This window comes from Lycorma delicatula, chromosome 1 (assembly GCF_047948215.1).
Source record: "Lycorma delicatula isolate Av1 chromosome 1, ASM4794821v1, whole genome shotgun sequence".
Taxonomy (NCBI): Eukaryota; Metazoa; Arthropoda; class Insecta; order Hemiptera; family Fulgoridae; genus Lycorma; species Lycorma delicatula.
In genome coordinates, this window is record NC_134455.1 from 23,730,930 (window position 1) to 23,743,889 (window position 12,960).

Consider the following 12,960-nt stretch of genomic DNA (forward strand, 5'->3'; position numbering starts at 1 on the left):
TCCGGTAATTATCGTTTAGATAATTCTTCAGAGGATGAATGAGGATGATATGTATGAGTGTAAATGAAGTGTAGTCTTGTACAGCATCAGATCGACCGTTCCTGAGATGTGTGGTTAATTGAAACCCAACCACCAAAGAACACCGGTATCCACGATCTAGTATTCAAATCCGTGTAAAAATAACTGGCTTTACTAGGACTTGAACGCTGAAACTCTCGACTTCCAAATCAGCTGATTTGGGAAGGGATAACAAGGACTGACTATAGTGAACAACACTATTTATCTATCTATCTCGGTTATTTTCACGCATAATAGAAAAAAGAAAGACTGGTAAAGATAATGTAAGACAGAACATTAATGTATTCCCTTCTGTTGAGAAGCAATATCTTGCAGTGTGTATATTGTCTCTCTCATTCTGTAATGGAAAAACCAACTATCACTTAAGTATGCTTCGTATTTATAATATTAAATATATATAATAGCATTTAGTTTACTTCTTTGCTAGATCTATTTATTTTTATTTTTTTTGAGAATTTGTACTAGGTTGATAGTGCGGCTTTGCTTCTACTTATCCAAGCAATAGCATACTTAAAATTACCGTTTTTTTTGCAGCAGAAGGAAAGCTTCTTACTTTTTTCTGAAAGAAAGTTGTAATAATATAATATAAAAATATCAATTCTCCGATTAAATGATAATTTTTACAAAATCTCATGAGTAAAATGAATAAATTGACTTACTTACGCTACAAGTAAGTTAAGAAGTGCTATTAAAACGTTGAAATAATGTGTTTTGAAGGTAACTTTTTGCCGATTATATTTTTCATTCAGCAGTAACGTGTGACAAGGTTATTCGATTACTGCTAACTACGTTGTTTAATAACTTACTCGATCTTCTATATCTTTTTCCTTCTCTCTCTTGTAATGGTACTTCTATTACCGGCGTTGCAGTCGATTCAGCTACTAGTACTAGTAAACAAGGAACTGTCTTGAGTCTTACTCGCCAGAGGTGAAGTAAGTCAGAAGATAGCGATTGACAGGTGACCCGATGACATTAAACTGTACGGCCGGTAGTGTATTAACGAGAAGGTTGGCAATCCTGTATTTGTCTCCGATGAGTGTGAAAGAGATAGAGACGGTTCGTTACCTGGACACTAGAAGAGTGCGAGTGCAATAGATATATTATGATTTCCCCCCACCCGTTTACTCTTTCACCTGGACTCACCTTATGCTGCAAGCCGAGACGGCCGACGTCTCCCGAGGAAAACCGCCTCCAGCTATGGAGCTGTAATGTCGCCGGCCACTCGCAACATATGTGTGATGTACATTTATTAACGATTTAGTGTGTGACATTAGTGTTTAATGTGGGTGACAGTGCGTATATTTATGCTAAAGAATGTCTGCGTACGTATGAGTGATCACTTAACAATATCTGTTTAACTATCTCGATCGTTCTCTCTCACTCGTGCCAAACGTTCAAGCTTCTCTTTCTTTCATTCTGTTATCGCGGTCAAACATAACCTCACTTTCACACTATGCATTCTACTACGAATATTTTTTAACGAATCGACAATACTTTGATAATAATGAATGCGTTTCTCAAACGCAGATTCTTTTCTTCCAAAACACTCTTTGTTCCATTTTATTCTTTAAATTAAATTTCGATAAATCGACCAGGAAATTCATATATCGTTACAATTTTATTATACAGACATAAATTCAGTCCTTATTTTAGGATTTATCATTATTTCAATAATATTTCACAAACAAAATAAATATTGTATAACATTAAAGGAAGTAAATATATATTATATAATTTCAATATTATAACTTTTTACACGTATAATTATAAATAATAATAAATTATAAATATTTTTAATTTTTTAGATGTAGAAAAGTATTATGATAATTTATTATTAAATTTTTTCCCAAAAATTAATTACAAAATCTTTTAATATAATTCATTACTTTGTTTGGTAACGAATAAAAAATTATTTTAATTCTCTGTAGTAATATTAGACTTTAAAAATGGTTAAATTTTAATAATCTGTCTTTTCAGTAAGAATTACATGTAAGTTTGGAATCTTTTCTACATTATATTCAATGTAACTAACTCTATTAAGGCAAGACATAATGCTATTGAAATAAATTAAGGTCACTAATATAACACGACTGTAATGAAATTAGTAATTACGTAACATAAATTACACTGTTTAATACTTCTAATGACGTTTTATAGTAGAATAATTTAATAACTTTAAAAGAAATAGTAGACAATTTCTTTTTAATTTGTAATATTCCAGTCAAAAAAAAAAAAATTAAAATACTCTAAAATATTGTCTTCAGTAGATAACTAGGAATAATATTTTACAAAAATTTTAATAAATAAGTCATGTTACTTGTCAACATAATGTATAAATCCTGAATTTTAAGTCTTAACAAATAATATATATTTTTTTGTTAATTCTATTTAAAAACGCGAAAGAATTGTTATAGAATAATCAAAATGCGTTACACATTACCAAAGGATAGGCGGATAAAAGTAAAAAGAAATTTCTGAAACTGACAATGTTTTTACAGTTCAGATATAATAAAATTATTACAAGCAATTGCTAATAAAATAAAACAAGGAAAGCAAACATAATTTTTTCTTTTTTAAGTGGTTAATCTATTAACTATTATAACAACATTAATAATATTTGATAACCTACAAACTATTTTGGCATAGATAATCAAAAAATGTCTCAACTTAGCATATTTACATCAAAAGACAAACACAAAATGCTTTATAATTTTTTTTTTTTTTTATTATTCGTAATGTATTAACATAATTAATATTTTCTAATCACGAATATGGAGGGCACATTTTTCTTTATTTATACAGCTTAAAAACTAATTAGCTTTGTTTATTTATTTTAACTCAAATTAAATGTAACTTTACTACTTAAGTTTACTGTTGTTTAAGTGATCACTCATATTTAATATGTTAATTTTTTAGACAGAGTGTGTGAAAACGTATGTTATATACGCAATGAAAAATTACACAATGAGTAAAAGTTGTTATTTCCAATAAACTAATATTGCTTAAAGGAAGCATTCTGATTCTATAATTTATGTTTTATGAATTAAAAGAAAAAAATATGTTATTAGAAAATAGCTTATATATTTTTATTTTAATAAGTGATTTAAGAACTATTTTATGAAAAAAAGAGAATCGATAAAGATTTCGTTCATTTATTTCAGACGTACATTTATACTCATTAAACTTACGGCTGTGAAAACTTTTAATATAAACTTATTATTATTATTATTATTATTATTATTACCAAGTATTAAAGCTGCCATACTGTGAATTTATTACCGCAAGGAATCAAAAATACAGATTTTTAATAGAAGATAAAGATTTATGTAATTATTTATATATATTATTTTCTACAGCACAAAAGAAACTTTGTAAAACATTTTATAAAACCTTATAATTGTATAATATAACTGAACATTATACAAGTTGAGATAGAGGTTAATCATGCAAAGTGATATTTTGAATAGAGAAGATTCTTTTTAAAAGAAATTTTTCAGAAAAATAGCAATATTACTTTTTTAACTGTTACAAAAGCCTTTCTTAAACAATTTGTTTGTAATTAAACTGATTTTAAGATAAAACGGTTCTACGGCTGAAAATTCATTCTGAAATTGTTCTAGTAATTCTTAGAATAAAAAAAAACAACAATTTTTACTAATCTTAAGAGTGTTAGATTTTAGTATTAACAAATCGAGAAAACCATATTTTCAAATGCAATAAAATAAAGACGATAGACTTAAACATTATACTCGACGGATACAAAATAAAAATATGTTTTTAGTATGAGTTCGTATAAAGAGGAACTAAATAGTTCCAGTGATGTAATAGCAATGAATGACGTTATATCTAATAACAATAGTGTTGAATCTAATACTACGAATAATGGTACTTCTAAAAGGAAACTCAGTGATTCTCCTACTTTATCGAATGACGATGCCGATGGTAATACGTTGTCCCCGAGAAAGCAATTACATTTGAATCACCATAATAACAATAATAATAATGACGTATCATTCGTTCTAATTGAAGATGAAAACACTGCTGGAACCGGACCAGAAGATTTAGCCTCAGGAGACGAAGAGGTAACACAAATATCACACTACAAATATCTATTTACTTTAATAAAATCTTAGTATATTAATGCACGCACGAAACCATTTTTTTAAATTTTGTAAATAAATAATACAACTAACCGGGCGTTTTCCATATAATAATTACGGGAGACCTAAAATTTTAGTTTACTTTTATTCTTTAGAAATTTATTATTTAAATGTGTTTAAAAGCGATAAGTCTTTTCATAAACTTTAACAATATTTTTTTAACACAGGCAAAAATAAACCCTCTCGTACTTTCTTAAATCATATAATAAGATCTATCTTTTAAAATATTTGATATCAAAGCCGAAATTGTAGATGTAATATACACTATCATTTTTGTAAGAATCTATGTTCTATAGCTTACAATATTATTAGAAAGTAATTAGAGGAATTTTCTATCGGTTAGTACATAATTATTTATATATATATATATATATGTAAAACTATTTGTATAAATATAATTTGTTTAAAAATAATCAGTAAATTCTTATTTAATTGTAATAATATTATTTATTATAACAAATTTTATTCGTATTTAATGCGCTTAAATTTTAAGAATCAGCTCGTGAGGTATTTAAAAGTGATGATTTTTCTTGTAGGAAACAGATGTACAGTAGTAGTTATTTATTAACATATAGCCTACAGGTACTTTTCAAAAATAGATTCATAATTCATTACTTTATTTATCCAGTCCTCGCGTGAATAAATTAAATTAGAATAATTGCTTTAATCTTTATGTAATATTTTTTTATTGTTTATTAAAATCTGCCGTTCATTTTGTCTTTGTTTCTAAACTGAATTAATTGTTATATTTTTCTGATAAACCCTATCAAATATTTAAAACAATTTCGTAATAGAAATGTTAAAATTTCTCCGGTTTTTTTTTATTGGTCTAAATTTTATTTTAGTGTTCTTCTGGTGAAAAATCGGACTTATCATTTCAGTAATTTTGATTAAAAATTTCAAAAACATAGCTTTACAGTTTTAACGATTTCTAAACTCTTACCTAACTGAAAATAATAAGGGTTCTTTAACCCTTATTTGTGCAATGATAAGTCTCGTTGATAACAAAGAGGTCATGCAACACTTCTACATTTTGCAAATCCTGTAGTAGGGGCCGTTAGGTTGCTTCACCAACCGAAGTAGTTTTTGTCTTTTGTTTTGGCATTTAAACTTGGATTTAATGTTAATCGTAAAACCTATTGGAAATTTTTCTGTATTTCTGAAATGGGAGCATTAAATGAAAATTTTATATTATTGTTTTATGAACGTTTTAAATGAAATAAAATCAATAATATTATTACTATCTTTTGATGATTTTAAATGTGATATTTTTTTAATATTAGTATATATTTTTAAATTTTCCAGACTGTAGTAAATTACTACCTTAGTAATTATTTTAAAAAAAAATTATTTTTAATCTTTAATGATGAAGAATTTAATAATATACAGCAAAAGTTTGATTTTTGTTCTATAATATTAAGTACTGGGTTTCCCGTCCTTACAAACTTTCGTCAGTTTCTTCAGTGATTTAAACTTCCAGTGATTTATAAATTGTAACATAAAATTACCTACACTAACTGACCTAAACTAATATTTTCCAATCGTTATTGTTGGGCAAAGCCTTATTGCAGAAGATGTTTTTCTTTGCATCAAAAGTTTGCACGTAACATTTACCTATAGTGATTTGTGAATTATCCAGAGATTCTCTTATACTTCTATACTCTGTAATGACAACTTTAAAAACATGAAGTCAATAATTTCTTTTTTATTTTATTTTTGTGTAATTTTAATTATTTAATTTTAGCCAGTTTTAATTATTCAAAATTGATTTTAAAAATCTTTGATATGATCTCACTGAAAATTTATACTTTTTTTTTTAAGTAATAAATGAACAGTTTGGGTTTTATCTGGAAATTTAATATTTATAATATCTCTGCGACTAAGCGACTATTGATAAAATATAATTTCCTTCAAGGCAAAGAACTTATATTAAATTATTTTTGAAAGATTTCATTAATTTTAATATATTTATTATAATTTTCTTGTAATTTTCCTTTTTAAATTAGATGGGATCACTCAACTCAAAAGAATGCTTAATAAAATAATTTTTTAATTACATAAATAAGTTATTTATTGGTTATTTCATTTTAAGTTTTTCAAAAAAAAAAGAAAATCTAATCTTCTTTCAAATATTTTACAGTTTGTTAATAAAATAAACATTTTTTTCTTAACAAAATTGTTAATGTCATCACAACACCTAATTTGAGAAATTTTCGAATTTTTTTTATTTGAGGAGATTTTGATTCCCAAAAATTAAAAATTTATAATTGAAGGTAGAGGAAATATACTTTCCCCTACTCTTTAATGAATTATTGACATAAATACAGGATAAGTAAATATAAATACACCTGAAAAATACATACACATACATACAGATAATGTTATTTAAATTGGATTAGCTTTTTGTTCTCGTTAATAAATGACATTTTCTCTGACGTACTTGTGTTAATTATTAAATATTTACTGTAAATTTTTTTATATTGTATTATAATAATGATCTAAAGTAAACCTATTTGAATTATTTCATTTTAACTGACCACACGAAGAAGTTCATCCTACGAATTATTATTGAAAGATTTCTGTGTCCAAGATTCCATAGTAATTTTTAAGAAAGTTTATTATCTTTTTTATTTAGTCACGCGATGTTGAGCAAATAAAGTTTACATGATTGTTTTTTTTTATTTTTAAACGATATCGTTAAAGAATGGAAGTAATTATTTACTTCTAAAATATAAATAAAAAGTAAATAATATTATTTTTATATTATTCTCTTTTAATATAGCTGTTAATAGGAAGCAGATACTTTATATAAAAAAACGTAAAATATAAGGAAGAATATCTTATAATACAGTAAATTAAAGTTTTTATTTTCTTATTTTAAATTCTAAATAAGGCAAGCGATCTTTTTTTTGTCTGACATTTTGAATCTTTGACATTTCCGTGCAGTGCAATGTGTTAGTCAAACCGGTTACTTCCTGGAAAAATATTACCCACTCATTACAAAAAACAATCCTTAATTAATCCCTTTTACTTCAAAATTCTAGTCCTACTGGCGAAATTATTTAAGATATTACCTTTTAACCTTATTAACTTCTGTTCCGCTATCTATCTACTAATAAGCTACAGAATTTATGCTTTCTATTATATATTCTTCCTTTTCTGTCATTAATATCGTTGTCAAGCTTTCTGTAATTGTCAATCAATTTATTTTAGGTAGAGGTGAAACAATAAGTAAATAGAATTTATTATAATAATTAAATTGAAAAGCATCTTTCTAATTAATTAAAACAAATCAAACTATTCAATCCCAAGAAATTTAGTTTGTTTTTTATTATGAAATTTATTTTACTTAATTAATATAAATTAGATTACATTAGTAGCCGTCAATACAGTTTATATTATATTCAATTCTCAACAAGTTTCATCTCTTTTATATTATCTACAAAAATTAACGATTCAATTTTTTAGTAGCATCTTAAAATATCTAAATTTGGAGAAACAAATGATGTTACTCATAATTAATTGTTACATTCTAACCGACTTATTTTATTAATTTTATTGTTAATCGGTTGAATTAATAAAAGACTGCTGCTAGTCTAAATGCTATTGAACATATTGACTGAGAATTCAGCGTACGGATACGCAAAAATTAAGTAGCTAGATATATAAATCTAACCACAAAAGAAAAGAAATTTATTAAAAAAACAAATTAAAAGAAAATAAAAGTTTACTTTACTTGATTTTTAGATGTGACTAATATATGTACCTACATGAAACTGATAATTTAAACTCACTTTTGTTTTTTATACATTAAATTTTTGGGTTAAGCTATTTGACTTTGTGAGACACATAAATAAACTCTTCTAGTTTCTATAGTTTAATGTCAAATACAAACAGCATGTTTAATAAACGTAGATTTCTTCTATTAACAAGAAAATTAATTATTTTTCTTCAAGTGATAAACAGTAAGATTTCTATTTTTTTTTTATCTCCAATAAAAACAAACTTATCTACTGACGTAACCTGTTCTTAGAATAAATAAGATAAGGACAAAATAGAATAAACTTAGAAAAATTATAATAATTATTATTATTATTGTTTAGTTATTCTATCGAGTGTAAATTCAGTTTTCTTGAGTCGTAGTAAATCTATCTTACACATTTTATTTTTATTAATTACTTTTTTAGGAATTCATTTCTTTATGAATTTTTAAATTATTTTTAATTGAAATAAGAATTTATGCTAATATTCTCCTCAATTAAACACAGTATGAAGAATCAGAATGAAAATTAAACCTCCGTATTTTCAGTATTTTAAGTACTAGTATTTATCAGAACGAATTTAATACGACAGTAGCATGTGGATATGTAGACTATCAAATAAAATATTTCTCCTTTCCGTTACTGGAGTAATACGTTATCTCAACAAACTATTTATTAAAAGTTGAATATTAGACGTATTAAATTTTAATTCAATCTTTAGAGATGCGCGCAGTCTGAGCTAGGGTAAGGACTTATTACCCTCGGGTTGTTGAATGCGAGCGGGTCTGGTGGCCTGCCTTAAGCTGTTGTAGAAACGGGACCTGCTGATCGCGTATTTAAGGGGGGAGGGGGTGGTGTGGTGACCGGAACGTCACTAGGCGTGTGTCTTCCCCTACGGGGTTGGGATGATCGCGTATTTACCAAGTAAGGTGTATGAACTATAAAGTTGAGTTCACTAAGGAAACTAAGAATAAATTTCGTTGTTGCGAACAACATTTCTGGCGGTATGTTATTTATTAAATTACCTCGATTAATTATGAGACATTTACTCACAAATTGGCTCTATTAAGTGTAGAACTAGGCGCGGGGTTCATGCTTCACCGAAGTCGGTTAGTTAGTTCAGAGGGTAACGAAGTAGGGCGGTCAAGGTGTCTGAAAGAAGCCTACAGCGAAGGCAAAGGCTGAGTCATTAATTCATTGATGCAAGTGTCTACCGAGGCATTTATATCGGTGCCATCCCACGAGGCCTGGCTTATTACTGTGAGATGTAAGAAGTTAGAGGGCAAAAGACGATTACCATTAAAGCCCATGAGGGCTAGGAACGGAGGGGTGGTGTGGCGACCGGAATCGTCAAAAGGCGGTCTTCTCCTACGGGAGTTGGGATGATCGCGTATTTGATAACCTGGTATCCACCTGTAATATAATGGGAGTTCATCGGATTCCGTCAGTAAAGTTGGTATAGGGGTAATAGCAAATACCAACAGGGTTATTCGAATGCAGTTAAATCACTAATGACTATTGTCGTTGGGACGTGACTTCGAACAAACGATGGGAAAATCATTTTTAATTTTAATAATTTTCTAATAGATTCTTCCTTCTCAATTTAAAAGATGTTTATAATTTTTCTTCTATCTGAAATTTGAATAAATACTGCTGAAAACTTTTCTCTAAACAGGCTTAAAATATTAAATTTTAAAAGTTATTAGAGAAGAAATTTTCTTTCTTAAACTACAATTAAAATGTAAAATGTACGTAGGTTATGTAGTATTTAATTTAATACAATAAAACGTTTTAACATTATTCTTTCGTTTACCATTTTAAGAAACATTAATCTTTATTAAAAAATGTTTTAAATGAAATCGTGTAGCCTGTTAAAAAACAGTAAATTAGATCATAATTACAAGGATTGGAGCTCCAAATTTTAAAATAATATTTTATTCGAGTAATTTAAGTTTCCACTAATGTTAATTATTAGAACGAAAATCATCATTAAATCACAATGAAAATTCTTTGATTTTTTTTTTAAAAAGTAATTAGTAAAAAAAGATCTAAACTAAGTCTGTCTCAGATCTAAGTAGATCTGACTTAGGTAAGTTTTTCCACATTCTTAATTGGGTTGAATACTAATTGCAGTTACCGTATTTTTTTCTTTTTTATTATTATTATGGTTTTTTTTTGGTATGCTGTGGATAAACAAGACATGACTATTTTAGGTTTTGAAAAAAATAAAATTTCAGGTTTAAGATCTTACGTGAAATCCACTATCCACATCCTACTTATTATAATTATTTACATATCTGAGTTTTCGGGGAAAATTTAAATATTTATCGATTTTAATAACTTACAGAAAATAAAATTACCCTAAACTAAATTGCTTTTAGCAATATTTCAGATATATTTTATAAAAGTTAAACTTTTCTGTTCTATATTTCCGTTGATTAGTTTAGATATTAGGGACTAAAGACAGAAGATTTTTATAATAAGATATAAAACTGTTTTCTCCTTCATTTTACGTATGAAATAAATAAAAAATAATTTTCAGAATCTAATTGGAAATCAAAAAGTTACGAAAATGATTTAATAAATTATTTACTGAATGTACTTATTCGGTATTCTGTATTCTCTATACTGTGGTGATTCCTCAAAGGTTATTTGAAAATTACAACACCGTATGTTTGATTTAAACGTGTAACTAGGCTATACTTGACCTATAAAATTAAGAATTATTTTATACAATTAATTAAACACTAAATTAATTGTTTTAATGCAAAATATTTTCGATTGTCTCAAGCTGTACGTGTATTCAGTCAGTGTGGTCAACGGCCCGGATGTTGCTTTTACCTTCACAATGCTACCACCGGCTACTGTTATCGGCTAAAATAAAATTCAAATGACACAGAATTTATTTAAATAAATAAAATTCGGTTTAGAACTTGAAGATCGCAACATCGCAAAGAAGTAATACGTAGAGAAGTGTGATTCAGAGACAATCAGAATTCTGTCCGGTATATATTACAACAGATGTGTAAAGCAAAAGATTACTCTAAAGAGAAGAGAGCGAAAAAGTATGAACAATAAAGATAGAACGACGATCGGTGTAGAGAAGGAAAGAATGAAGAGAGAAAAACGGGTACGTAAGTGGGGATAGCGGCTCCGTGTAGGTGGTTATCTGGTTAAGAATTGAAATGTTTTTAGTTCTGGTAGTAGCTGTTTGAGGAATGCTGTCCTAAGGCTAAGTCTTCCAGTTATAAACCCGTGGTCCATCGGAGAGCGCGCGCCCGCTCACGCAAGCGCACACATACACACATACACATTCTTATAAGCGAGTTATTGTGGTACGTGCGAAGGGAGGGGAATTGGACTAATCATGTATAAGTATAAAAGTGCATCACTCAAATACCTGTTGCAGTTTATTATGATAGCTGCTTTAAAAGGCAGAGGTATTTGAAGTATTTATGTTGTATTTATTTTCTGTTGATATTTTACATTTAAATAAAACAGTCAATGCAAATAATATTCTTTATAATTATCGATTAAAAAGTAAAAGGTTTTTATTACTTAAATCGTTAATTTTTTTGTAATTATTGACGTGATAATCAAATTTTACCGCACACACAAACACACAAACACAGATTTATTACAATATCTAAGGAAAATCTTATTTCTCTAGGCCAACACCATTTTTTTTACGTATCAAGAAATTAAAAAATAAATCATAAAAAATAACTAATTACAATTTATCGAAAAAACGTTTCACAATCATAATAATATATATAAAACTGAATATACCCATGTAGGTATTAATTATATTATAAGCTTAATCCATGAACGCCTATTAAAGTGACCTAAAAAAAAAAAAAAAAAATAGCAGAGACGAATTCTAAGTTATGCAAACTAATTTCAAGAAGTAGTTTATCTTTCATGAAATGTTGTTTCCGGTTTCCGAAATATATGACCAGAGAAAAATACAAGTTTCTGTGCTTGTGAAATTATAAAGTTGTTTAACAATAATCTATTTCCTTCAATTATAATATATTTCTTTGTTACAAAATTGAGTTACAGTTAAAATTAAATTACTATTTTATTTAAAAAAATAAAAACGTTAATATCAATTTTGCATTCATTAACTACTTTAACATACAACTTTGGAGCATGCAATGAAGCGGTCGTGAGAGTGCGTAAAAATTTTCTTATTAGTCTTTCATGAATAATTTAGAATACTTTCAATTACTACATTTATAGCTGAACAGTTATCTAACCTATCAGCCAAGAAGAAAGAATTCATAACCTTTTGCCCATCCCAAATGAAGGGCCTACATATTTATTATGAGCATGTAAATAGTTAAGAAATGTAATTTTTTTCTGTTTTCATTTACCAGTCATAATTGCTTGTATATGTATGTGTGTGTATTTGGGGTGTTTATGTAGGAGGTGGCAATTTGTTAGATGTCAGAAAGCGCGACTAGATATGTTGTTTGTTGGAAAGTTGTTTTAATAAGGTAGTGTTTTCAAGTCGAGAATTTAAAGACTATTTTTTTATGTTTTAAAATTTGAAGGCTAAATTAATTTTAATTTCGGTTTCCGTCACGTCTAGAAAATGATTACTTCATATTTTTCTAAACTCAACAAATCTTACATCCCGGTCAGCAAAGACTATGTTTATATTTATTTACTGTAAAATAAGAAAAAATAATTTGATCCTGTATCTGATTTTGTGTTGTAGCAGACGTTAAAAACAAATTGCGTAAAATTACATTTGACACTTCTAAATTTTCGGTTAGGAAATGGATTTGAAATTTTTGTAAAAATAGATGAGATTAGATTAACTTATACGTTTTTCTTAGAATAGGTTAAAGATAATGGGTATAATTTCAGTTTCTACGGTACTAAAACGACCGCAGTGGACGATGTTATATATTACTACATTGTTTTTCTTGAATGTCTGTTATGTATGGCACAAG

The 12,960-nt window shown here is 27.4% G+C and overlaps 1 protein-coding gene across 1 annotated transcript in view; it reads left to right on the forward strand.

The window, feature by feature from the left end:
- Nucleotides 1-3,576: 3,576 nt before the first annotated feature.
- The window catches only part of TfAP-2 (transcription factor AP-2), a 179,484-nt gene continuing 170,100 nt past the window's right edge, over nucleotides 3,577-12,960 (forward strand). Inside the window, exon 1 of the mRNA XM_075354579.1 lies at nucleotides 3,577-4,160. Within this exon, the coding sequence (XP_075210694.1) occupies nucleotides 3,861-4,160 (300 nt within the window). The 5' untranslated portion in view covers nucleotides 3,577-3,860. The remainder of the gene's footprint in view (nucleotides 4,161-12,960) is intronic.